Source organism: Motacilla alba, chromosome 3, assembly GCF_015832195.1.
Source record: "Motacilla alba alba isolate MOTALB_02 chromosome 3, Motacilla_alba_V1.0_pri, whole genome shotgun sequence".
In the NCBI taxonomy this organism is placed as follows: Eukaryota; Metazoa; Chordata; class Aves; order Passeriformes; family Motacillidae; genus Motacilla; species Motacilla alba.
The window spans coordinates 96,009,632-96,036,657 of record NC_052018.1 but is presented as its reverse complement, the minus strand read 5'-3'; the positions used below and the strand labels follow the sequence as shown (position 1 = coordinate 96,036,657).

The 27,026-nt window shown below is 41.7% G+C and overlaps 1 protein-coding gene across 6 annotated transcripts; it reads right to left on the bottom strand.

Moving 5' to 3' along the window:
* Positions 1 to 1,001: 1,001 nt before the first annotated feature.
* On the bottom strand, positions 1,002 to 27,026 carry BROX (BRO1 domain and CAAX motif containing). 6 transcript variants are annotated; one of them, XR_005256497.1, is made up of 15 exons: positions 26,507 to 26,637; positions 24,904 to 25,037; positions 24,177 to 24,283; positions 21,323 to 21,419; positions 19,915 to 20,010; positions 19,202 to 19,274; positions 18,768 to 18,873; positions 18,112 to 18,201; positions 17,304 to 17,389; positions 15,469 to 15,550; positions 14,300 to 14,450; positions 13,874 to 13,942; positions 12,721 to 12,880; positions 11,330 to 12,253; positions 1,002 to 6,110 (listed from the first exon to the last, which is right to left on the bottom strand). XR_005256497.1 is itself a non-coding variant. In XM_038133495.1 (14 exons), exons 2-14 carry the CDS (start codon positions 25,002 to 25,004, stop codon positions 12,167 to 12,169), a joined length of 1,305 nt encoding a protein of 434 aa, XP_037989423.1. In that variant the 5' UTR covers positions 25,005 to 25,037; positions 26,927 to 27,026; the 3' UTR covers positions 1,002 to 12,166. The 6 variants fall into 6 exon arrangements, 5 of the variants coding, with proteins under 5 accessions (XP_037989423.1, XP_037989424.1, XP_037989422.1 ...); XM_038133495.1 differs by lacking the exon at positions 26,507 to 26,637 and adding an exon at positions 26,927 to 27,026 and having other exon boundaries at positions 1,002 to 12,253; XM_038133496.1 differs by lacking the exon at positions 26,507 to 26,637 and adding an exon at positions 26,927 to 27,009 and having other exon boundaries at positions 1,002 to 12,253; positions 24,904 to 25,107.

The following is a 27,026-nucleotide window of genomic DNA, read 5'->3' as shown; positions in this document are numbered from 1 at the left end:
TTTTTAATGTTCAACTACTTGCTTTGCTGAATATAGGTAAATTTTACATGTTTCCAGTCAGTCAAAGTTCTTTCTGTTTCTACTTGGTTATTTTGAGGAATGAGAAAAAAAAAAACAAACCTACATTTGCCCAGACCGAAGATACTGCAGGCTGGTTTAGGGACATCAGGATATTGAATTCCTTTGTAGTAGTCCAAGGAGGAAGTTTTCCATGTTCAGAAGTCATCAGCTAATGACAGCTCCAAGACCCATGCATCAGAAAATAAGTTTCAGTGTCACTGTGATATTTTATGAAAATCCTGTTACTAGGATTTTCTCCTGAGAAGCTGAGAGGCCTCAGGAAAGAAATGTAAACAATAACTATCTGATGGCTGTGGAATGTGGTCTGGAGATGGTTTACCAACAGGTACATATTTGATTGGTCCATGTGGATTGTTTCTACTTAATGACCAATCATTGGTCCAGCAGTGTTGAGGCTGTGAGCAGTCACAAGCTTTTATTATCATTCCTTTCTCTTCCTTTCTAAGCCTTCTGATGCATCTTTCTCTCTATTCTTTTTAGTATAGTTTTAGTGTAGCATTTTAATATAATATATATCATAATATAAAAAATCAGCTTTCTGAAACATGGAGTCAAGATTCTCATCTCTCACCTCGTCTTGGGGACCCTCGAACACAACCACACTTCAGTTAATGGGAAACAGATTACAAGCTCCAGAGATCCCTTTAGCTTAAATAAAGCAGTAGATGCCACTGAGGTGATGTTCTTCCTCACAAAACTCCCTTTCTCTTCCATGATTGTTGTTTTTTCTCTACTTCACATTAAATCTTGCTGGCTGGGCAAAGGGAGGGGATGTGTTGTGCCACAAGGGGGTAAGAATTCACTCCTAACCTATTAAATTACTTTAATCAGAGATATATTGGAACAACAAGAATCGGTGTTTAGTTGTTGAGACACTTTTTGGGTCACATTCTGAAACTTCATTCATATTTGCACAAACATGTTGTGAGAAAAACATTCTTTATTGATTCTTTATTGATTCTTTATTGATCTTCAACAGTGTACCCCAAGGTGTCTTTTGTCACTCAAAAAAGTCCATGTCATTTCCCTCAGAGCTTTCTCCCCTATCTCCATGTTGCTGAAGATAAACCAGTAAAACATTTATTAAATAAAGGGCAACTAATGTAGGTGTCTTCTGTTAGGAACACTTAAAAAATGATAACTGTCCCAGTGCTTCCACTTACCTTGCACTAAGACTCCACCACATAAGGCTGATTTATAGCTGTAGCTTACATGGTGAATAGTGACACGACATTTGCAGTATAATAAACCACAAAACACTGTTAAAATAAATCTTGAAAAGCAACAGTGTGGAAACATCATCAGCAAATCTGCTATTACATTTTAGAAATGAACAAGTTTTGCTTTAGCAGCAAAGAGCTGCAAGAAGCTGCATTAGAGCAGGGAGGGTGAGCTGCAATCACCTCTGGCTCATGTTTCAAGAGTCCAAACTCGTGTGCTAGCCTTTTCCTCTCAAGTTACTCCGTCCACTAAGCAAGCCTGCTGTTAAATAGGTTTATGTATCAAGGGTTCAAATTTAAATCTTGTTAAACAGAAATAAGAATAGAATTATATGGACAAGAATCAAGCTAAAGGAAAAGATCTCAGAATATGCTGCCAGAGCTGAGGTCCTGTTCTAAAATTCAGTTGTATCACACCTAAAACTTGGAAAACTACACTACAAGTTTTAGATATCACTTTTACAAAGCAGACATTCACTTTAAAGCGCGAACTGGCACAAGCTGACACTTCAGGCTTTCAGGGAAGTTGTGTTGCCCCTAAATTGCAAGAGCCCATGTGTGATTCTTCTCTAAAGTTAAACTGGCTAACTTGAACTTCAAATACAGATTCAGACAGTTTCAAGTTTCAATAACTTTTGGGACCACTTCATTGATAGGTAATGAAAATGGAAATTAAAATTACAAAGTCCATTATCTGTTATCTTCACATTAAAAAAAGGTCCCATCTTTTCTGTAGAATTTTATTGCTAGAAAAACTCCACCACACATTTCATGCATCCTTAGTCACAAAATTTCACCCAGCTGATCATCTATGAGGTGTTTCCTCAAGAGGTCCTGGGACTTACCTTGGATCATCTGAATGTCCTGTACAGCACCATTGTTGCAACCATCAGTAACCAGTCTAGCAGCATAACAAAGCAGGGCAGATTGTTTGCTTACTGGCAGGAATAAGTAAAGGATATTTGGAGTTATCTTACATTATCCCCAAAGCAAACACCACTAATAGAACCAGAAGTGTTGCAACAGAACCACGCACTTTAGGGACTCTCAGAGAACTGGTGACAGGAAAAAGGTTTAGAGATGAAAAAGGTTTTGGGAAGAGTTTTGTGTCATCTACATTCCCAAAGGTAATGGGGTATGGTTAGACAAGTTAATCCTGTACAGTGTCATGAAGTCAGTGACCCATCAAAAAACTTTCTCGGATCAGGCTGAGTTTGGGATATTGCCTATTGCAAAAATGCACATAAAGGCTCAACTATTTTCTGTTTCATGTGGAAGAGGTTGCCTGGCATAAGATCATAAAAGCTGCTGGGTTGGTTGTTTTTCCCCTGGAGAGAATGGCTTTGTAGTATGTCCAAGGACCCTCAAATGCTCTTCTCTGCACAGCAAGTGTGGTTGTCCTCATTAGCTTTCTCTCCACACCATGTCCAGTTTTTTGCCATGGCTGTTGCTGAGGGATGGAGCCCCTGCCTCTTCCTGGGCACCATCCTGCTGGGAAATCTTGTGGTTTTGTGTGCCTCTCCCCCAACACACACTTGGGCAGGTGCCTGTGACAGCAGAGTATCCAGGAGCCCCAGGAAGGCCTTATTTGCAATGCAAGGTTAGAACACAGCAAGTTTAACTTCACATTCCAGTGTTGTTCATTGAAAGTAGAAATGAGGGAAATAGACCAACAATTATTTACGGCAATCTTGTACCTCACAGGGTGATAGATTTTCATTGTTATATTGAGATTACTTTTCTACAGACACATTGATTTCCATGGAATAATTTTTTATTTGTATTCCTGTAATCAGGCCAGGAAGAATCAAACATTCCATTTAAACAATTTTTTTTTCAGTCAGTGGTAAATTTTTCATGCTCTTCTAAGTCTGAGTTCTGGACTAACTGTAAATGAGTAAAATAAAGTTGTGAGGGAAGAGAAAACAAAAATATCTACTTTATTTATAATAATCAACTCATTTGCATTAAAATCAGTTGTGGCTGAGACTTCTTTGCAACATGCAGGGGGAGCTTTTTCAGGCCAGGTCCCTCAGCAGTTCTGTGCATACCCAGCACTGGGTTCAAAAGTTTTCATTGGCATTCAAGAGTCTGTTAAAATTATCTCATTTTATTAGTATTTATTTATTAACAATTTGCAAAATCAATTGTTCCTGCACTCTAACTATGCATTATTTACCTTATCCAAAAGAAAAGCTGGACACATGAAATCCTAGGGAAGGTTTCTTCCTATAGTCCCAGTGCAGGTTTCAATCTAATGCACTATTTTTCCTTGAAACCTGCCTGCACATACATCTCAACTCTGTGTGGCAGTGAGGAGCAGTTTGAAGGTTATTGCTGTGGCTATGGAATATCAACACCTCCATGGCCACAAATGCAATTTCTATTTGTTTTTTAAAGCACCTAAACCCCCTATCTTTTACTTAATTATTATTTATTATTTCTGTTGTGGTTATCTCCAGATGATACTAAAAACAGGCAAAGTGCATCCATTGGGTAGAAAGAGCCAAGTCTGTGTAAATTGTAAATCAGAACTCCCCACAACTGAACGAGCATAGGGGCACACAATTATTTGTAGCTGGTAGCCAATGTAGGCTACCAGCCTACAGTAGGTGGATGCCATTGGCTACCTCCACAGGCCGTGCTGCCCATGTGCACTTGGTCAGGATGTTCTCTGAGCTGATGGAGGGGAAGAGGTGAAACCCAATAACAGTCCTTGATGGCTCATTTCAGACATGTCACTCAGTAACTCTGTCATATTTACCTGAAAATCTCTCTAGAAAGTGTTTTCTTACCAAGATTTTTTCTTTCAGCAGGAGACAGAAGTGATTGTGGAAGCTGCAGGGAGATTTTGTATCTGCCTTGCCAGTAGAGAGGCTTTTCCATTAATAGTTACAGCATGGAGGTTTTTAAAGCTGTGTTGCCAAAAGCAAATGATTTGAATTTTAATGTGTGGCTTTGATTTCAACATTTTCCCCTTTCTCTGTTCATTAATTTCCTCTTACATTCCTAAGGACCTACCATGTATTACATTAAGACTTTTCACAGGAATTCATGTAATCTGATTTTAAGCTTTATGTGGATTCTTTTTCTGGTCAATTCATTAATATTTAAAAGTTTCTGCAGTTTGAAATATAGGAGCAAGAAAGTCCTTAGTCAGGCTGACTAAACCTAGTGATACATGGCTCAAATTTTACAAACCTGGCAAAAATGACTTGATCTTTCTTGGTCCACCCTTGGTTAGAATCATCATATTCTGATTTTTATGCAAGTGCTTTCTGCCACACTGGTCCAACTGTAAAGCTTGCACAAACTTCATACCATACCTAACACACCACACACTGATTGCTGTCTATCTGTATGATAACCATGGTTTTCTGCTGTTTTCATCCACAAAGGCTGCATCTGAGCATGCAAAAGCTCCTTTGTGGGTACAGTAAAATGTAATCTTTGGAAAAAGCTGATACTATGCAATGTAGTCTGAATTGTATTGATAGAGTTTGTATCAGTTGAACAAAAGAAAATAGCTAATTTTACAAATCATGAAAGGTTTTAAATCCTGGTAATAATCCCTTCAGACACCACCAGTAAGTATTAAAAGAAGGAGAAAAAAATAGCAAAGTGCCAGCTTTGTTGCTTGAGTAGTGATTGCATTCCAGTTAATCCATCCTTAAAGTAAGTTAATCAATCATATTAAATTTTTTAAACAGAAAAGCAAAAACTTTAACTTCCTAAGGAATTAAATGGTTGCAATTCAAACTGTCCCAAACCAGAGATACAGACTCCAACTTTGAACTATGGAAACAAGAAGGCTTTAATTTTGAGCATAAAAATAAGTTAATCTGTGAAGTTGCATCAAACACAGTTCTGTACCATTCAGCTTGCAATATGATCTACCACCTTGCAAAGAAAACCTGTAGCCTCTTTTAACTGATCTCCTCAGACTGGCCAGATTCAGCTAATCTATAATTCACTTTAAATAATCCTACCATGGGTGGCAGGTTTTGATAGACTTGTTAGTTGTGAGGGGATAGAATGTAAGAAAATAAAGATAGTGCAGAAGGTAATCTCACTCCTGAGGAGTTGCAGCTGTACTAATCACCAAAGATTAGGAAGAGGCCTGTCCTTAACAGGCCACAGCTGTGTCCAATGAGGATGAGTGCTACCAAAGAGTGGGTTAGCTGGTTAAGATGGGAGTTGGAGTTTGTTGGCTATGCTATGAAGAGGAAGGAGTCAGTGCTGTGAGGAACGGCCTATGAGAAATCACCAAGAAGGTATGGAACTTTTGCAATAAGGTGACAACAGTTAGTGTATACAACAGCCAACAGTACACTGAGGTTGGTAAGAACTAAGTCTTGGAGATACATCACCTGTATTCTGTTTGCCAGTTTGTCAAACCAAACAAGACAAAAATGGCAAAGTTCCATGTTTTATCCCACAAATTCACAACTGCATGACTGAGCTCTGTGGACAAAAGGTTCACATCAACCTCAGTTGTGTCATTAAATGTGGCTATGGGAAGACTCACTTGGCGGTCTTTGTGAGTACCACAATCCCTGTATTTGTGACTGTCTCCATTTTTAATACTGATGTTTTCCTGTGTGGAGATTTCTTGTCATGCTCATGACTTTTTTATAAACATCCCCAGCTAAAGCTCCTGTTTCCTGCTGCAGTCCTGATGTGCATATGCTGTTTGTGTCCCATCATTCAGATGTTGTTTGCACAGGGCACTGCTTTTATGGTTTTACAGAGGACTGTCATGATTTATCCCTGCTTGGCAGCTCAGCACCACACAGCCACTTCCTAGCCCTGGAGGAGAGAATCAGAAAGGTAAAAACACTGGTGGGTTGAGATAAAAGCAGTTTAACTACATTAAAACAAAACAAAAACCAACCAAACAAAAAAACCAAACCAAAAAAACACAAAGAAAAAAAACCCATTGAAACCCAAGAAAAACACTGATGCCCAGCCAATTTCTGAGCCAAGGGAGCCCCTGCCAACCTCCATCCCCATGGTCTGATTGCTGAGCATGGCATAATAGGCTGTGGAAATTCCCTCTGGTCACTGGGGGTTAGTTGCCCTGCTGTGTCCCCTCACAGCCTCCTGTGCACCCCCAGCCTGCTGGGGCATGCTGGCAGGGCAGTGTGCAGAGGAGACAAGCCCTTAGTTCAAATTTGCAGCTGCCCAAGGCCTCATTGTCTACCTCATGGCCTCTTCCCAACAGCCATGAGCAGGCAGCTGATGGACACAGCTTTGGCCAGCAGTGGCTCTGTCTTGGGGCTGGCTGGAATAGGCTCTGGCCAACATGAGGGCAGCTGCTGCTGACAGAAGCTGCCCCTGCAGCCTTCCCACTTCAAATCCTTGCCACAGAAAACCAGCCCATGACCCTGGAGAAACCCCACAGAGATGTACACAGCATCTTCTTCCTAAAGGGCAGATGCCCTGGAGAGGCTGCCAGGCCCTGGGATAGAGCAGATGCTGGGACACAGGGCAAGAGATCGTCTCTGCTTGTCAGTGCTCCTGCTCCATGGCCTTGGCAATGTCCTTGATGGAGGGGTAGCTGCTCTCCTAGTCACAAGCATGCATGGGCTCCTAGATGCCCCCCTGTCAGTAAGTACAGAGATGTTCCACATGAAATGATGTAGAAGGTGTAACTTGTGACACCTCCTCCCATTTTAAAGCTGCAGTGCTGTTCCAGAGTGCACACTGTCTGAGGCTGGGCAGCTGTGTGGAAAAACTGCAGGAAAACATGAGTACTTCTGCCCCTTGGTGGCCATCGCTCCAGCAGGGTCCTGTGGGAATTTTTTATCCATTTGGGAGGGCTCTGTTGGTGCTGTTATGCAGGTTTTGACAGTGTTTGGGGAGAAGGTATTGACTAAGTGGTGCTGGCAGAAACTGGGGAAGCACAGCCAGCAGACTAGAGGGTCCAGGTGTCACAGAGGACAAGGTCCCTGACCTTGAGATTTGAGAGTAACTCAACAAAGCAAGGGCAGCCTTACATTCCAGGGGCCATCAACATGGACATTGCAAATGAGTCCTTATTTGGGAAAGCCAGACAGAAGGATTGGAGGTATGAAACAAAATTATTAAAGACCACCACATGGCTGTGAGAGACAGATGGGACTCCTGGAGACAGCAGCATATGCATGTCTGGTTCAGACAGGGAAGACTGAGCCTGCTGTGCTAGTGGGGCTCTATGCAGAATATCAGAGAAGTTATTCCCAAATAAGCCTCTTGATATAGTATAATAGAACATCCCACAATGTCACAGACCTTGGCAAGTACTGGGATGTTGCACAGCCCTAAGAAATTCTGCTTAATTACTTTTTTTTTCCCTAAACAAGAATTTGGAAACCCCATCTCCTCTCTTCCTGCCTCAGGACTTGACATGCTTCCTTGTAGCTACTACTTCCATAGGCACCCAATTCATGGATCTTCCTTATTTAAGTCTTCCTTTAAGCAAGGATTAAGTATTCTCTATAATAACAAAGTTGCATTAAATTGCAGAAAGTAACAATCAAAACAGAGCCTCTTTCTTGCTACTGTATGTAAAATTTTAAATAATGAAATAAATGTGATATTTGAAGATTGTTTATTTTAAATGGCATTCTGGACTTCGTGGCTATATACAAATTTTCCAACTATGAAGCTTAAGATTGCATGGTGACTGTCTTCACAAAGTAAGACTGCTTGGTCAGTGATCTCAGAGCTAATTCCATTGAAGTGGGATTACTCAGAATACAGGATGGCTTCTAGAAGCTTGTAATCCATGAAGGCACCAACACCAAAGGAGGGAGGCCTTCCTACATAAACAGCTAATCAGGGGTACCCTGAGTTGCCATGGGACCTTTGCTGAATTTGAGAGCATCACCAGCAGGGAAAGGTCTGAGACAAGCAAAGGGTCACTGTGGAAAGGCCTTTACACACTGCACTCACAACTTGGAGACAGGGATACACTGCAAGGGCTTTTTCATGCTAGTCTTACTCACTGCTCTTTATTCCTCCCTCAGCTGGGCCAGTGACAGGAAAAAACACAGCAAAGGAAAAAAAAACCAGCTTATGCTACTATGGTAATTTAAGAGTGATCTTTAGAGACAGAATCTTTTTAGGGATAATTAATAGGCATGAACAGGATTTATGTTAATGCTGAAACATCAGTTTAGATACCAGACACAGGGGTGGGATGACATGTTCCACCCTGCAGCCAACAGACAGAAAGTCTTCACCTCCTGGAATTCCCATGGAAGACAGATAAGCTACTGCCTCCGCTCATGTTCCCCAATACTAAAGGCAGAGATATGCTTCACGAGTTTGAAGCACACACAGACAATTAAAAATACATTTTAGTAATGTTTCCCATTAAAACCTTATCCATAGCGCAGTACTGAAATCAAAATGACAGGAAGGACTATTTACAAGCATATTGTATTGTACCAATTTTGTAATACAAGAAAATTCTAAAGTGCAAAGTTGTCTCTATTCTACAGACACAGGAATCCATTTTCCTGATTGTTGTACAAACAACTACCATTGTTACAGACACATGGCTCCATGCTGAACATCCAAGTGACCAAACACCATCCCTAGGCTGACAGGCAAAACTCCTCTACCAAATCCAGTGAGAGGCAGCCATTAGCATCCAAGGGCCAGGTTTAGTCCCTCAGCTGTATGTGTGTCACATGCTGGATGGAGAGTAACTACTGAAAACTCAGGAACACAAAACATGGAGGAAGTGTATTTAAATAGAAATCCTACTAACAGCTTAATGGTTTGGTTTACAGTAGGTTAAAGACAATCACTGCTTTTCTTAAAGCACAAAACAGGGGGTCCAGCACTCTGTATTTTATTCAGCTGCAGTTCTATCCTGCTTCAGATGGGGCACAAATTTTTTAAGATTATTTACACCAACAAGATTTGCAGGTTTAGCCATGAGAGCCTCTGAAACCAGAGAGAGGACACAAAAACAGGCTCTTGCAGCATTAGAGCATTAAAAAGTCACCATTCAAAATACCTCAACTCTTAAAAATTACTACAGGGAACTATAAGAGAAGGAACATGGCTGCTGGGTTTCCAGATTCACTGAAACTCCCAGATCATTCACTCATATTCTTAAGCATATTGGACAGTTAATCTATATCCTATTTACAGTAATTCCTGCTACTTCCCAGCAAAACCAGAAGAGAAAGCTGCTCATTGCCTCACAGCTCTCTCTACTTTGCAAACTAAACAGTCTCTAGCTTCTTATTTTTTGGCAAAACCATCCAATGCTTGCCACAGGATTTCAGCTACAAGTAAACAAAGTTTGTCTTGAAAAGCAACACATTTTAAGTCAATTAATTAGTTCCATTATTCTATTTTTCAACTACTACATCATATTTACTGAAACAGCTATGGCACAAGAGGTTACACAGCTAGGCTTAAATAATGTCATCATCTGACACAATTCACTTGGTTATGCCCCAAACTATTTACAGTGAACTTGATTCAGACAAACAGCTCGGTTTGAGAAAGCGTCCAAAGAATTCCAAGTCCATAAAATAATCTTTGCTACCATGATGTTTGGGAACTACTTAGTCATGATTTGTTAATTTGATTTTAAGATATTCCTCTACAGGAACCCTGTAGAGGATGGGTAAAAGCTGCATTGGAAATGAGTCCCAAGACCTGTAAGTGCATTAGCAAATGAGGGTAAGTCTGTGCCACAGTTTGTAGCAGATAGAAGGGAACATGAGGGGAGGAGGGAAAAGAGGATCTAGTCTGCACAGAAAGAAAATTAATTCAGTCAAGATGTGTACGTATTGACAAAGAATTTTGAAAAACAATGAGTAGCTAAAAAATTGTGATTATGAAACTGAGTTAACTGTATCTTGATCCTTAAAGAGGGCAGGCTGAACAAATGTTGATGACTACAGCTGGAATACAGTTTTAGAACTAAAATCTATATAAAACTAACTCCACACTCTACTCTGGCAAAACCTAAGCTGGTAATTTAACAATGCAAGAAGTCTAATGAGTCAGCTGATCAAGTTAGGAACAGATTTGACTAACTCTTCATGAAACATACACTAGGTCCCCTGCAGCATCAGAGGAAATGGAGCCATTTCAGATATGTATTCTTCTTGATACTCATTATCCTCTAGGCCCCTGCAGAACAGAAACTTCTTCCATAGAAATTCAGCTCACACTTAGTTTTATGTACAGAACTGACAGAAAGAAAAATCCATCAAGGAAAGTAAGGGGGTCTGCATTAGATCAACCCGTTAATAGCCAGTATTAAAAGTCTCTTTGCCTTTTGCATCAACAAATTTTGTAATTTGGTCCAGTATCTCATGAGGAGTCTTGAGTTCCCTATTAACCACCTTGGCAGCTTTTGTTCCACAGGCCTTCAAGGAGTTACACACTTGCTCTCTAAGCTAAGTGTCTCCAAGCCCCATTTAAGGATTTTAGAAGCACTGAATCACACAGCATGGTGTAAGGTGAACAAAGAGTACGAAGTGAGGAATGTGTTCACAGTTTACGTCACGGTAAGTGCATTTGCCATCATGTTTGCTGGAAGGGTGAACATTGTCAGGCTGCTAAGTTTCTTTCTCAGGCCAAGAGAAGTGTAGCAACTGGTACCCAGGGATTGCAAGGCTCTAACTTCAACACATGCATCATATGCCTTTGCATTTGCAACAAATCAGAAAGACGTTTTTGTTGTCAAGGGTGTTTTGCAGTGCTCAGCACTGAAGAATGCTGTCACATTTTCCACAGCAGGCAGAAATAGAAGCAGCAAGTTCTACAAAATCCTTTCTTTCTCAGCTTTGACTGGGCTTGGCTTCTCACAAGTTTTCTTCAGAAAGAGCTGATTTTAGTGCAATACTGCAAAACCTGAGAAGAGGCACTGTTTACACAGGGCATAAAGGAAATCTAGAGCTCGGCTTCCCAGCTGTGCCATCAGCTCTTCAGCTCATCTTTCCTCCCTGTTCTCCTGCAGCTTCTTATAGACACCACCCAGATGGAAACACAGCAACTTCCAAATCCATTACCTTAGCATGAAAGCTTCAGGAATTCCAGTGCCAGGAGATTAGGCTGTCTGCAGCCCTGAAACTTAACAAAGCTTTGAAGATTCAGAAACTCTGAATGAATGACACAGGGATGCTTGCTTTTAAGCACTTCCATATTGCTTGCTGCATCGCTTTCAGATTCACTTTGATACTAAAGGATTTGAATTAAAGGACAGACAAAGCTAAGGTACCTTACTACAAATTCTGATATAAAAACCCTAATCTATAGAGGAAAGAACAGAGAAGAGACTAATAGTTTCAGAATATAAATTGTGCTCCTGTTATGCAGAACTTGAGGTTTCCCAAGTTCTGTGCCAGTCCTGTGAAATACCATAGGACTGTTACAAACCAAACCCAGATTTTCTTCCCTCACTACAATTAGGTGAATTCAAACACAACAAGGTGCTAAGCCTGAATGACAAAACTTGAATAATTGTAACAGTTCATGCAAACTTCTGTTTGCAGAACTGAACATGATATAGCATATAAGGTAATGGAAAAACCCTCAAGCATTACAATCATGATACTTCCTTGGCTATTTGTGGGTAAAACTAAACCCACAAAAAGAAACTCCCTAGAGGCACAATAGGAACATTTAAGCCCACTCATTCTATGGTATCCCACTGAAAGCAAAAATAAGTCAGGTATAAATAACCTCCTAGAAATCCACCACAATCTTAAGCAAGATAGACACATATTAACAAAGGTAAATTAAATTAGCTTTGTAAATGAAAAGAGGAGAATCAAAAAAGGAGATCAGAACAAAAGCCCCAGAGTCCTATGAAGAGTTTCAAAGTGAATTCAAAGCACTTATGGCATTTAAGAAATCTGGCATCCACTGTCTTTTTGAGGCTTTATATTTGGTTCCTTCAGAGGTTTTACTTCTTCATCTGGTTTTGGTTTAGCCTGGAAATAAGATGAAAAAAAAATTCCAACTAAATACCACAAGTACAAACCACTGCATCTGCACAGTATTTATGCACAGCTAACTTTACATGTTATAACCTAATAGTCCCCTCTCTTTTAAAGGCTAAAAATGTTGAGTAAACCCCAATCAAGAGGGAAAAGACAACTGTTCTCTGTTTCAGCATCTTTAAATGAATCCTTTTCTAAAAAATAATCATTGTCCAGCATGCTGTAATGTTACAGGACTTGGTAAAAATGAGCTGATTTTCCAGATGCTGGCAGTGTGGCAGAGGTTAACTGACTTTCAAACCACGACACCCTGGCACAACAGAAGGATGGAGTTTAGGTGGTAGCCTTGTGTCTGCTTCCTACACTGAGCTGGGGAATTTTATGGAAGAACCAAACTAACTCTGTATGATACACAGAATAAAGCCAGAGGGAAAGAACATCACATGGGATTATCTTACAGTGTCCTCCTTTGGCCTCTTGGTGAGATCAAATGCTGCAACTGCTTCAGGAATCCACTGTGCGTTCAAAGCAGGAAACTCAAAAGGAACAGGCTCTACTAAGCCATAGTTTGCTTTCAATTCCAGCTGGGGAGCCTCTGCTGGGACTTTCTGGAAATAGCTGGAACAGAATACAGAAATGTATTTAAAATACAGTGCACCATCTCTGCAAGTCTTGTTTGCAATTCTAAACAAAACAATCTGGGTTTTCACAGTGGCAAGCACTGCTGCTCTCTTTCATTTCATTAAGGCACTGCCTAACATGCATTTTGCCAGCAAGGTTCACAAGAACAAAAGTAACTCCTTCCTAGTATTGTTGTTTGTTTCCTAATTGTGTGGCGGGTTTTCTCCTACTTAATAACCATTATTCCCAGTGCTTCAATGAGAAGAGCATCTTTTGTCCAAAAAAACCCTTCAAAATACAAATGAAGATTTAAAGTACTTTCCAAAGATGAAGAGGACAGTTCTTTTCCTAAACAGTCCTAATGTGCCATAGTGGATGATCACAACACAGCAGCCCTCCAAAGACTGGCTACAGGGCAAAGCCTGACTCAGGGTGTCCCTCTGCCCTTGGCAGGGCAGCAGGAGCTCACACACTGACACACTCTGCCTCACTTCCTGTGCTGCACAGAGCTCTCCCAAAACAGTCACTGTTTTCTCTTTCCAAGTTTTGTTCTAGAGGGACAGGGACGTGCTGAAATCTCCAGCATGCTTTTGTTGTAAGCTCTGACAATGGGTATTTGAACCAAAGCAGAGCAGGGCATTTCTCTTTCTATTTGCAGTTTGCTTAGATGTACTTGACCATCCTTTCCATTTAGTCAGTTCCCCTATTGTGCGGGTCTTGAAATAACAAAAATGGAAATAACAAACCTATTATGGAACACTAAATCATAACAGGAGAGAAGGGGAGAAATAAATGAGCAAAAGAACTCTAAAGACAAACTAATCTTGATTATTTTCAACTGAAATAAAAACTTGGTATTTCCAAACCCTTTTTGGAATGACATTAATGAACAGAAAGCCCTATTCACAATATCAACTATACTTGGACTGATAAAGCTCCTAGCACCCTAAGCATGATCTTCACTGAAGGCAGCACCATGTTTTGACTTCCCTGCTTGCAAAGGAGAATTGCTCACTGGTCTTCTCCACTTCCCCCTCTGTCCTCTTTTGCCTACTAGATCTAGGAGACAGGAAGAGAGCATTAGAGAAACACAGCAACTTCTGCACATTTTGTCCTGTGCAGAAGGAACAGTAACCAGGTGGCTGAGGAATGAGGAAAGAAAACTGCTCAACCTCTCCAGATGTCAGTCCAGCCCAGCCTGCTGAACTGGCACAGGACACAGAGTGGGACAGCACAGACCCACTGCAAATCTGCCAAGGGACAATTATAGAATTGCAAATTTATCTTTAAGTTACATGCCATGCCCTAAAGGAATCTAACAACTGGAGAGTAAAATTTACCATCCCATCCTGAAATAAAGGCAAATGAGGTAATAACACCTCATGTAGCATGCTGTACCAACCATGAATTACTTACATAAATCCATTCTCTCTCTGGCATTTTTCTAATGTGTTCTTAATCAAACTTCCTAATTTCCTAAAGAAAAGATGTCCAGAAGGTTTGGCAGTAGTCCCAGGCCCTTTGGTTTCTCCATATTCTTTGCACAATGCTTCAGCCTTGGCAAAAACTTTGCAAGAAACAAAGGAAATAAAAATTATTTACATGACCCTCTTAAATCATGGTTCTGCTCTACAGTGCTACAGTCTTAGAAGACACCAGAATCCAGTCAGGCCTCTTTCTTCTTAGAAACAAAACCAAACCAGTTCAAAGACACTCAAGATTTACTGCATCCAACAAGTGACTAGGAACAGGAAAAGAAAAAGATAGCTTTTTGGGTGGGAAGATGCAGGAAAGCATTCTTATGTATGGAGCAAAATGCAACAATAAGCCCAAGAACTGTGCCACATGGTAGAGAAAAACAGAGGGTATGAAGGTGTCCACACACAGCTGATACCCCAAACCAAACAAGAATAACTGATATGGAGTGGAAGAAGCACTTTTCTCTGAACAGTCGAACAGTATTTGTTTTACTCCAAGAAATCCATCTTCGTTTGTTCTTAATAAATTTCTGATTTATTTTTAAAACTAATAATAAAGTTTCCACTTTGAAGATTTGAGCATTTTTATACATTGCAGTAAAGTTATGCAGTGCAGGCCAATGGAGTATAAATAGCTTTGAAGAGAGAAGACTGGGCAGAAGACCTTGAACTACTGCAAACTTCCCTGAATATACCTTTCAAATTAATAGAAAAGAAATAAGTTACTGAAATCTGGTTAAAAATAAACAAGCAAGATCTAGATTTACTATTTAACCTCTAAAGCAGAAATGGCTGCACTACTCTAACATATAGACCATAAAACAGGATGACCAGACCATTATGGGTTTTTATACTGTATATTGCAGACAGCTCAAAGCCAGTCTTTAATCCAGGCTAAGAAGTGAAAATGAAAATTTTCTGCAGAAATGTTATGAAAGACAGTATTTGGTAAGACAAAAAAAAATACACTGTCTCTATTCAAAGATGTGCTGGATTTCCATCAGGTGACAGATAAAATCTTTATGGGAGAGCAAATTAACACAATACAGCAAAACAGAAGAGGCACGGTATCATCAGACCCTGTACTCCAGTCTCAACCACACTTACATTTTTCTGATTCCTGCAGAGATCTGATTGCTTCCCCACATTTATCACTTGCCAGCAAAGTCTGGCCATGGTAACAGTATGCCTGATGGAAGAGGACAAAATCATTACCAACATCCCTGGGCACTTCTTGCACCAAGCCCTTCCTCCTGCTCCCAACAGCAGCTGCAGCTCTTTGAAGTTGCCATTCCCTGCAAGTAGTTGACAGCTGGGGAATCCAAGTCAAAGCAGCATTCCACTGAGCCATTAATGCAGTTCAACATGAACACTGTGAACCAGAACCACGAACACTTGGTATGAACAGAGCTGTCTCAGCTCTAGCCAAGAGTAACTGAGCTGCACAGAGCTGTTTGACCTAAAGCACTGGCCCAGGCCTGTTGCCACATTTCTCCTCATGGAGAAAAGCAAGGCACATTTTTTCCTAAGACTATTTCTGGGGTTCACATTCTCTGAACATCAGAGAAAGAAAACACAATTCTTATCTTGCTTGCTGTGCTTGTGTTGTGCCAAAGCAGAATGCAATATGGAGATTGTTTACCCAAAGTGAGGATGTTTTGTTCCCTTGGCTTATCAGGGCCAAGAGTGTGTCTGTGTCAGGACTGTCTGTGGACAGCCACAAGACAGTCATGGAAGAATCAGAGGATGAGTGCAGTTGTGTGCACTTGTGAGCAAGAGTGAGTGCATGGCAGGTTTAGTTTTAGACGTATAGAATAACATAGTGTAATAAAGTACTTAATTAGCCTTCTGATAAGCTGGAGTCAGATTCATCTATTTCTCTCCCCTCGTCGGAGTTGCCCTTGATTTACAATACAGGCCAGTCCAAGCTCTCACTGTAGCAGTGTACAACATCAAGCCCCAGCACAGAAAGAGAATGAACCCCAGGCAAGTTTACAAAGTGCTAAGACTGAAAACTAAAACTACTGAACGCTCAAAAACTCCATCTGCAACAAACATCACTGAATCTGGAAGAAATGAGGTGTTCTGCTATCTGAGATATTTTGTCATAGTCCAAATAACTTTTCCATCCCCAAAAATTTCATTCCTTCACACCTGTGCTTGAAGGTGGTATTGTATTCCCATGAGAACTGAATTGCCTATTGTCTATTACCAGGAGCTGAGTTTAACTAGTAAACACAACAAGGAACAATCCCATCAACAAATGCCCACCTTGCTCACCTTCCTTTAATGTCTGTTCTCACAGTAAAAATCTATCTAAATCTACCACTGCCCAGACCACTCACGTTTAAAAAAAAGGAGAAGTACTGCAACTCTGACCCTCCCTCACCTCTCAAACCTGCTAATAAGGCAAGCAGATTTTAGCTACAGGTTCAGCCTAAGAGAAAGACAATTATGTAAACTGCTTAGCTTGGCCTTTTGTATAGTATAAAAAAGACAGATTACAGGCTGCGGCAGGCTACAAGACACAGCAAATTGAGCAGCTGAGGATCTTGACGGCACTACAGTACTTGCTAGGAGATCCATCAGGCAAATAGGGACAGTACTTGGAATGGTACCTTTTGGTACTTGATGCAGTTTCATTCAGGACCTTCATAAAGATGCTCAGCTCTGAACTGTGCCTAGGATCAGACTGTGATGTAGATAACAGAGAGCACCATTATGCTCAACCTGAATGGCTTCATTTAAAGATCTGTGATCAAAACAAATCCACACTGCTGCAATTTCACTTGGCTCCACAAAACCAGTTCAAATGTCACTGACACTGCACAATTCCTCTCCACAGTATGCAAAGAAAGCCAAGGCATACTTAGCCCCTATTCCCTATGCAGCCCTTGGCAGACAGACAACAAGCTGTGACTGCTGCCACCCAAAGTACTTACATAGGCCATATAGAAACAGCTCTTCAAGTTTAAATACTTCCTCCATTTACCTGCACAGGTTGGATCTAAACTGGATAATGTTTGATCTGTGAACACATAAGTAAAGTTATTCTTAAAACATTTCCAAAAAGAAAAACCCCAAACACCTTAAAAGACCAGAATTCTTAAACTTATCACTAGATCCTAACTCTAAAGTATCCAGAAACAAGGGAAAAAAATTCCTCCTGAAAAAGCACAGAAAAAACATGAGAAAAACACCAAAAATATACAGCTATCATGCAGTTGTCCCTAGAATTCCTGAAACTGCTGTCCAGTAAGTCTGGATGGCTAACTCTCTAAGTATATTTAGGCAGCATTTCAAAGCTTGTTCCTAGTTTAAGTTCCAGTAGTGACTCCCATACTTCTGCACTTCTCCCACTTGCCTCAGTAAGCCCAGAGATAATCTTACTCATCTGGAAGGTAGTACATAATGAACCCACTCCACTCTCCATGCTCTGCATCATGACCTGCTGCCCAAAGGCAGCTGGAACACACTCCACTGACATCAGGTCATTTGTCTGCTGTTAGTCTGTTTTCCTTCACTAACATTTCCTACCATTAGCTATAGAACAAGATTCCCACAAAACCAAAAAGCCTTATCATAATACATTCTGATAACTGAAGCCTTAAATGTGCTAAATAGAAGCTAAATACACACTCCATATCCACCGAGAACAGCATTAATATTGCAATTTATGGGTAGGTGAAGTATATCTGCTGGCAAGAGCGCATAAATCAAGTCACTAAGGATACAAAACAAGACACTCACCAGCTTTTTGGTAGAAGTTGGCCGTTTCATTAGCAAGCGCAGCTATTAGGCCTGGATTGTGTTTCAGCTCAATAGCCCGAGCAATTGTCACTGAAAAACAGTTCCACACCACGGCTTAAGTTTAATTGAAATGTCCCATCACATCAAATCATTTTGAGGCATTTAGTTTTAAAACCTCCGCATGAACAGAAAATAGATGTTGTGCAGTCAAGCAAACAGCAGAATAAAGACAGATTGTTTCTTGGATAGAATGATTCCAATTTAATATAAAAACTGAAGGAATGTTAGCCTTAAGGTTAGCTAATAAACAGAAGCTGCATATATTTTAAAGTAAAGGAACTGCGAAGGACTGTTAGGCAAGCATGGTGGTGAAAGGGTTGCATGAAAGGAAGAAATAAGAAAAAGGAGTAATGCCACACACAAGTTCTTCCAAAGTGAAAGATATTCCATATTACAATTCTAATATCAGACTGATTTTTGGCATTTCCCTTTTATAATTGTAACATAATTTTCTTTAAAAGCAACCTCCCCCACTATGTCACAGTACTTCAGGAGAATAAAAAACCCATGGCCTTGCTGCCAAGCAGAATTCATGAGACAGCAGTGACCCACAAAGAGTCATTTCCCACAGCCAACCAATGTATATTTGAAGATACCTTCTTGAGCTTCAGCTTGACACTGTATGATGTAGGAGTCTATAAGTCGAGCTTCTAAATCTCTTCCCTTTTCCACAGGTGTAATCAATTTTGGAATGTGACTTTCCTAAATACAAAGCAAGTCTCAGAGTTAGTTTAGGCATAATACCAGTGCAAAACAAGTGCCTCATTCCTAAAAGGATGGGACACACTGAATGAAGGTCCCAAGACGGCACATATAGCACATGATATGGGCAGACAGACAAACCACTCTTCCAGTGCCACTGGGAATGAGTTGCAGGGATTGAGCGGTACCACAACATATTAATACCCTTCTGTTTCCTGCATCATTCAGGTGCTCTCAGGTATGTGTGCATAGCAAAGGCCTCTCTAAGACAAAAAGTCAAGTATTTGGAGACACCTCAAAGAACAGACAGCAAAGAAAGTCCTTCTACCTTCAGGTGTTTAAAAATCCCAGCTGCTATCTTCAGGCTGCGGTGAACATCTTTTGCTTCATCCTCTGTTATACTGAGAAAATAGAATGAATTGGTACAATTATAGTTAGAAAGGGACTCTAAGTGTCATTTAGTGCCACCTCCTGCTTTGGAGCACCACATTTTGCAACAGCAGATCAGGTCAGTTATGGCTTTATCTAGCTGAATCTTAAATCCTTCAACAATCAAGAGTCCACTAATTCCCTAAGTGATCTATCCTATGGCTGTGCTACCGTCAGAGTAAAGGCGTTTCTTACAGTGTCCAATCATGAAATAATCATATAGAACTTGCTTGAAAGAAATGTGAGATCCTGTGATGACTCTCAAGTAAAAGGCAACCTCAGTGTTAGAAGCCAAGGATTTAGAGGTCTGTAGTGTTAAACATCAGCAGAGCTGTGATGTTAAGAATCTCAGTTTTCTACCTGGACATTTAGAGGGGGACTGATGAAGGGTTTATTGACAACTGACACTTTCTCTGTATCACAGTCATGTAGTACTACTGCACTCGGTTTACAGAGGCAAGAAGGGATTGAAGTGCTTGTGTGTAAAGACCAACTGCCTCCTGGAACTCTGCCTGAGCTGGACATTTCCTATAGCAGGCAACCCCCAGAACCTGCTAAAACTTCGGTGGAGTATTGCTGCAGCAGAATTGTTAAGACAAGAAAACCACTTACTCTTCTTTTCCAGCGAGTCTTGATGCATATTTTGTGTACCACAGGGCTACATTAAATCCCATGGAAACCAGTTCAAACACTGCATCCTGCTGGGCACTAAAGAAAGACAGACAAAAATCCCCCGAAAACTTAATGCATTCAGTTTTGTTCTTACATCTCTCTCTGCTGATAGTTCACGTAGCAAAAGTCAACACTTCTCTCCATAAAACATTTTTCATTTAAGATGTCAACAATTTCCAACTCTGAATCTCCTACTTTGCTGAACTGCCTAAGAGAGACATCATTTTTTTTACTTATTCCCTTTAAGAACTCAGAATCTACCACATTCAGATGCCCACCGTTCCCTTTTGGGAACTTTTATTTTAAAACTGTAACTTGAGATTTGTGATTTGTTTAGATATGGGTGTGGCTGACATTTTTCCATCTCTTTTTTGTTTTGTTTTTTCAATCGCACATTTTGTGGAAAGCCTCGCCCTGGAATGTCCACTTTAAAGTTGTATTGCTAAGTTAATAAGAGTCTGTTACAACTCTCTCAAATTAATGTTATTGCAATTATTTATGTAACTGCAGACAAACAGCATGTGCAAATAGCAGGAAATTTCAAAAGGTAAAAACAGAGTCTTTGAAAAGACTGAACTTGCAATCACCAACTCAGTTTAGCTTAGGAACTAGCAAACCTTTTAAAAAGAAAGATGTGGGAGTGGCAAGAGTAATGTTGGCACAAGTACAAGTGTGCGTGACTGTGAGAAAATTAGAATAAAGTCCTAATCAACAGATTTTCTTCCTTGGGGAATTAAAGCTTTGAGGAGGTCAAGCACTTCTAGCTAAAGCCTGACAAATTTGTAGGCATGATTATACAATACAATTACCTCCAATAGCAAGAGACAAATGAATAATTCAGAAGGTTAGAGATCTGTATTCCTCCTGGAAAAAGATTTATTTATTTGAACCAAGAGGAATGTACTTGGAGCTTCAGAGGACAAGAACAAAATCAGATCTTCAGCAACACCGGAACCTCCAAATACACAGAAGTTCCTGGTCAGGCAATAGTGCCAAATTAAGTTTTAAACTGCAGTGAGCTTTGTTACCATGCTCAACTCACCAATACCCTCAAGGCTCTTCTTTGTACTGGTCTAGCTAACTGCAGGTTCAGTTTGTAGATCAACTCAGACCCAATGGATCCTTCTACCATTATTGTGCATTCTCACAGCTTAACATAAAGGCCACTAGGCACTCTTCAGAACACCTAACACAGTACAGCATTTACCAAAAACACAGCAACACCTTTCTAGAAACTACTTTGTATTCAAGACTTTGCTGCATTTCTGTTTCCCTTCAGGCTTGTGCATGTGTGTAACAGAGCAGCAGAGAGCAGCTGCATACCCCACACCCAGAAAAGCACACGCACCTCGGGACTTGTCCTTGTAATGTGTCTGTCCACTTGAAATTCTGAATATATCTCAACTTGCACTCTTGGGAAGAGTCATGCAGTGAAAGGATAAAACCTATGGAATAATAAAACAGGCAATCTCAAAGTAGGAAGCAGAAATGATTAATGAAGGAGATGGATCAATGTTATGAATGAGTGTCAAAATTCATATTTATTAGAGGAATAGATTCAGAATAGTATAAAATAAGGTAGATAGATATTAAAGTAAAAAGAGATAGAAGGAGAGTTACGTTTGGACATGTTCTCAGGGAAATACCTAAAAAAAGTCAGTCTGCAGCAAAACACCAACGCATACCACACCAATAGACTCTATTTACATGTAAAAACCCAACAGGGACAGTTGGTTTCATGATTGCAACCACACAAGGAATTACGCCATCAGCAGCACACCTGGATCCCCTGACTGAAGGGGGGAACACACTGCTTAGAATTTTAAAACAGTTCTGGGAAACCTCTCGGTTTGCAAAAGAGATTTCCAATAAGAACTGAGTATCGGAATTCAGAGTGATGATAAGGATATCTCTCTCGGGATGTGACTGTGTATTGTTAAGATTAATCCTGTCTAGCATAAGACCAGAAGTCGATGAATTATTCCCGAAGACATCGAGGACAGGACCACCTTCCATCAGATACCATTCTACTAGACCGGAGAAACCTTTGGAACTTGTTTGGTTATGAAAAGGACAATGGACTTCCTAGCCCGTGGCAAGAAAAATGGGATAAAAAGACCTACATGGAGAAAGCTCGGTGTGCTCGCCGCACTCCGAAGCTACCAGTGCTTGGAGTTGCTCAGGGCGTCACCCAGAGTCTATTCCCGGGCTAGACTCTGTCCGATCTGTGGCTTACCGAAATTTTGTCAATTTGCGCGAAATAAATTTTGTACTTTGTTTTTATATCATAATTTGGCTCTGGCAAATTATTGATAAAATCAAATTGGCAATCATATCTATAACAATCAATATGAATATAAATACAGATAAAGGAATGTTTCTTGCTGAACCCTATTGCTGTGGGTCTTCTGGGCAGTTAGGACTTGCTGAAGGGAAGGAGAGATCTTGACTCCATTTCAGAAGGCTGGTTTATTATATTCTGATATATATTACATTAAAAAAGACCACACTATAACTATACTACAAAGAACAGAGAGAAAAGAATCATCAGAAGGCGAGACAGCAATAGAAAGGAATGAATAACAAAGTTCTGTGACTCCTAGAGAGTCCAAGAGCGGCTGCTTTCTTGACTGGTCACCAAGTAGAAACATCCCACATTGACCAATCGAGAAAGCACCTGCTGCATTCTACAGTAGCAGATAACAAATTGTTTACACTTGAAGCTGAGGCCTTCTCAGCTTCTCAGGAGAAGAAAATCCTAGCAAAGGGATTTTCATAAAATGACACAACCACAGAACCCCTCAAAACCCCATGTTACTTCCTGGGGTTTTTATTCCCCAGTATCTTGAGAACAAAATGTGGAAAAAACCAACTGGCTACTCCAGGAAACTGCTTGCCCAGCATGTTACCAACTCAATTCTGAGAATCTTGACTGCTCAAGGAAAACCTGGCAGATGTCTGCATGTCCCATACAGTGACAAGTTGGAAGTGGGACTGGCCCAGGTACAGGATGGCTGAGGTTGTTCAAGGTGAGTGAGTGGCTGTCTCTGCCACCATAGTGGCAACCAGGAAATTCCAGGAAAAGCTGCCTGGTCAACAGGGAGAGGGAAGAGGGCTTCTAAGCATGGGCTCACCTAGTCATCATCTATCTCCAGGGCTACAGGAAACTGGTTCTTTACGTCCAGTAGCCCAGAAAACAGCAGTTAGTGGGATGAGGCTCATGCTATGGGATGTTCAAATCCTAGCATATGCAGGCCCAGGAATTTTTTTGTGAGGCTGAAGAAGGGCCCTGGTCTGATCAGGTCTTACAGACTTTAAGAGGTCAAAAGCTTGCCATAGCAGCTACTGGGGCTATACCTGTCAGTGTGTCACATGCCTATAAAATCAGAAAATACTTGTTCCTTTCACATGCAGAAGATTTTAGGGGCCAAGCATGACATTTTCCTCAAGAAACTATCCAAATCTTGGCTGTTGCAACGAGGACTCTTATCTGACCTTTAAATGTGACATTAGCCTACGCCCTCCCAGGAGCTCATTAAACCAATGCTTACTTCCCACAGACTGAAAGATCCCATGTTCCATGAATCAGCTGATTCCTGAAAACTCAGTCCAAAGAAACCTGGCTGAGCACCTGACTGCTAAGAGAGAGTTACCCAAATACTGGCAGAAGGAAGGTTTCAAAGGAATGTGTCAGCACAGCTGAACCATCTACTGAAAATGCAGATACCATGCTAATGAGCAGCTACATATATATACACACCTAAGATAAGCAGCAGTAGAAGGTAAACTTGCAACAAGTCTATAGTCTAGTATTAGACAAACCAGCAGTTTACGCTGAATACTAAATGAAATAAACTAATTAATATACTCAATTTATACTTAGGGAGCAACTCACCACCACCTAAAAGACAAATACATGTTTTCTCCTCCAACAGGAAGAAGAATGAGGTTAAAGGCAGGAGGGCAGGGCTGCCAGCCCTTAGTACTGGCAGGGTCACAAAGGACACTGAAACTTGGAGAAGGGGCCTGGTAAGCAGCCAGCACTGGTATCAAGCACAGAACCGACGAAGATAATCTCCTTCCTGAGAAGTGCAAAGCTTCTTTACAGGAGATCAGCACAATTAACATTCTGAGAAGTGCCATTAAAATTGAACTGATACTTCTCTTGATGAATTAGTAGTACTGCTAATAAATCTCCCTACCTTGCAGGAGTGAGAAGTACAAGTCAGCTGCATTCTTCATCATTTCTGGATTACAACTTGAGTCTGTAAACAGCTCCAACAGCCGTGTTCGAGACAACCGCAAGTCACTAAATGAAAGGAGAAAAAAAAAGAAAGGAAAATTTTTCTGTATTAGTACATTTTTATTAGGATTTCTTAGGGTTTTTTTTTTCTCCTCTGGATACATATGACTTGACAGACAGCAGTGGATAATCAGTACTCAATCTACTGTTCTAACACTAACTAAAGTGACTGTGCCTTTACCTACCAAGAGGTTGGGTGCACAGAGAGGAAAGGAAAGCAACAAGCAGGAACATTCTTCAACATTAGAATGGGATGATGAGATGAAGAGATAAGAACAGATCGGCAAAATAGGCTGAGATCCCTTTTCATTACATTCCTACCTACAACAGAACAGCCAGGCCCTATCCACTTATGGAAATTAGGCAATCTTCTGCAGAGGAATGCACAGTCATCAGAAAGACAATGAAGTGTGCCACTGCATTGCTGTAATTGGCATTGCTGTGCAGTCAGAGACTGGAGAATTCATTCTCTGTAAGCAAATGTTCAGTGTTAGCAGTGTCTTACTGCCTTCCTGCCTACACATCTCTAGTCATCTTCAGCTCAAAAACTGAAGAGCAACCATTACTTTTAAGGATGTACCCCAAACTGTAGGAGGCAGAGTGAAGCCAGTCCCAAGTATACTTACTTGCAAACCTTTGTTGCAGCTGGAGTGTTGGCTACCCCATAATAATTAAATGAAACGGGAGCTGTAGCCTTCAGAGGGTTGCGATGGAACCAGTGGGTCATTTTCTTCCTGCAGTGTTGTTGTTTCTGCTGAATCTAAGGAGTGGAAATGAAAGAACAGCTGCAGGAACAGATACAACTGCGGTGCTGCCCATGTCCTGGTCCTCTGCTTGCAAAAAGATATTCCAAATGTAAATAACTGGGCAAGAAATTAATTTGAAATTCATTTTTTTCTCCATTTGAAATGCCAAGATTCCATACGCCTCATGCTCATTATCCATGTCCTTTGTGTGAGAATTACACTCTCTTGAAATACAAATGCTTTCTCAGGCAACTATTTTAAGTTAGGCAAAAAGCTACCACCTACTTTGCTCTATGTGAGCACACACATTGCTAGGAAAAAAACCTCCTCATTTGTTACCTCCTGCATAAGGCTGAATATATCTATAAATTACATGAGAAATATCTCAGAATCACAGAATCAAATGAGTTGGCAAAGACCCTGAGATGACTGAGCCCAACCTTTGTGAGAACATTACCATATCAACTAAACCATGGCACTGAGTGACATGTCCAGCCTTTCTTAAACACCTCCAGGGATGGAGGTGGGTGACTCCACCACCTACCTGGGCAGCCTATTCCAATGTTTAACAACCCCTTCTGTGAAGAAATCCTTCCTAATGCAAAACCTGAACATCCCTTGGCACAGACTGAGGCCGCTTCCTCTCATCCTGTCACTTGATACCTAGAAGAAGAGGCTGACCCCCAACTTGCCACAACCTCTTTTCAGGGAGTTGTAGGGAGTGACAAGGTCACCCCTGAGCCTCCTTCCTCCTTTGCAGGCTAAATCTCAATTCATTGAGATCATTATACTGCGTCTGGTCCATCTGTGAATAGCTTGTATTTTGGAGTCTTTGGTATACGTGAACCTGCAACCACAAACTCTGACTGAAAACATGGATCTATTTACACACGTGTATCAGACCTGGAAGGTTGGGAGAGCAAAGATAGACCTGACTCTCTTTTCTTTCACTTCATTTTCAGCAGCCAAATATAGCACAAGCATTGCAGTGAGTTTTACAACAGCAGTGCGGGGTCATGGAACATATTGGACACATCCTGAACATGGGAGGGCCCTACTGGATAAAAGGTCACCACTAGGACAGAAAAACTGAAAAGCGAGCTGTGTTCTCTCCATCTCAAAGGTTTTCCAGACCTCACGGGACAAAGCCCCGAGCCCCTGGTGTGATCTCGGAACTGTATCTGCTCTGAGCAGGACGCTGGACCAGAGGCCCCCCAGGACCTCCATCATCCCATGGTCCTTTTGAAATCCCTTCAATTCATCCCTATAAAAACACTCTGTAGCTTTGCTGAGAAACAAATAAACAAAACCAAAACAGACCCAAGAAGATCTGCCAGCACTAATTCCCCAGCACTACCCAGATCCCCCAGACCGAGCAGGTGGTTCGTTCATCGCGTCGGCACCTATCGCGCCGTGCTTACCGCGCCGGCACGTCTAGAGGTTTGTCCGTCAGGCCAGCGGCTCTAGCGCCGTGCCCACCCACCTGCGCAGCGTTGCTGTCCCCGCGGTGTCGCGGCCCAGCCCGGAACGGTCCCTGAGAGGATCTCGAGGCCGCGGGACCCCGGCCCGGCCCCGCCACTCCCGGCGGTGCGTCACGCGCCCGCTGCCGCAGGCAGCGCCAGCCGAGAGCCGATGGCACCGCCCCATCGCAGCCGATCGCATCGACCCCGCTGCTTGCCCTCCTCCCCACCGGAGTCCCCGGGCCGCCGCCAACAACAGCCCCGCGGCGGTAGAGCGTCCCCCTGGGACAGCGGCCGTCGGCGCGGCTGGGGCCCACAGTCCTCCCACGGGAAGGACCCCGAACGCCACCAACACCGGCAGGAGCGACGACACCATCAACGGCACCGGCCCTCCCGAGAGGCGAAAGCCACCTGCAGTGCTGCAGGGGGGCGCCAGGGCTTACCTGGGGTCAGGCCTGTGGTGGCGGGACGGCCGGAAGCGAAGGGAGGAGCGGAGCGACGCCACCCGGGCCCCGCCCATGCGCACGTGATCGGCGCCATGAC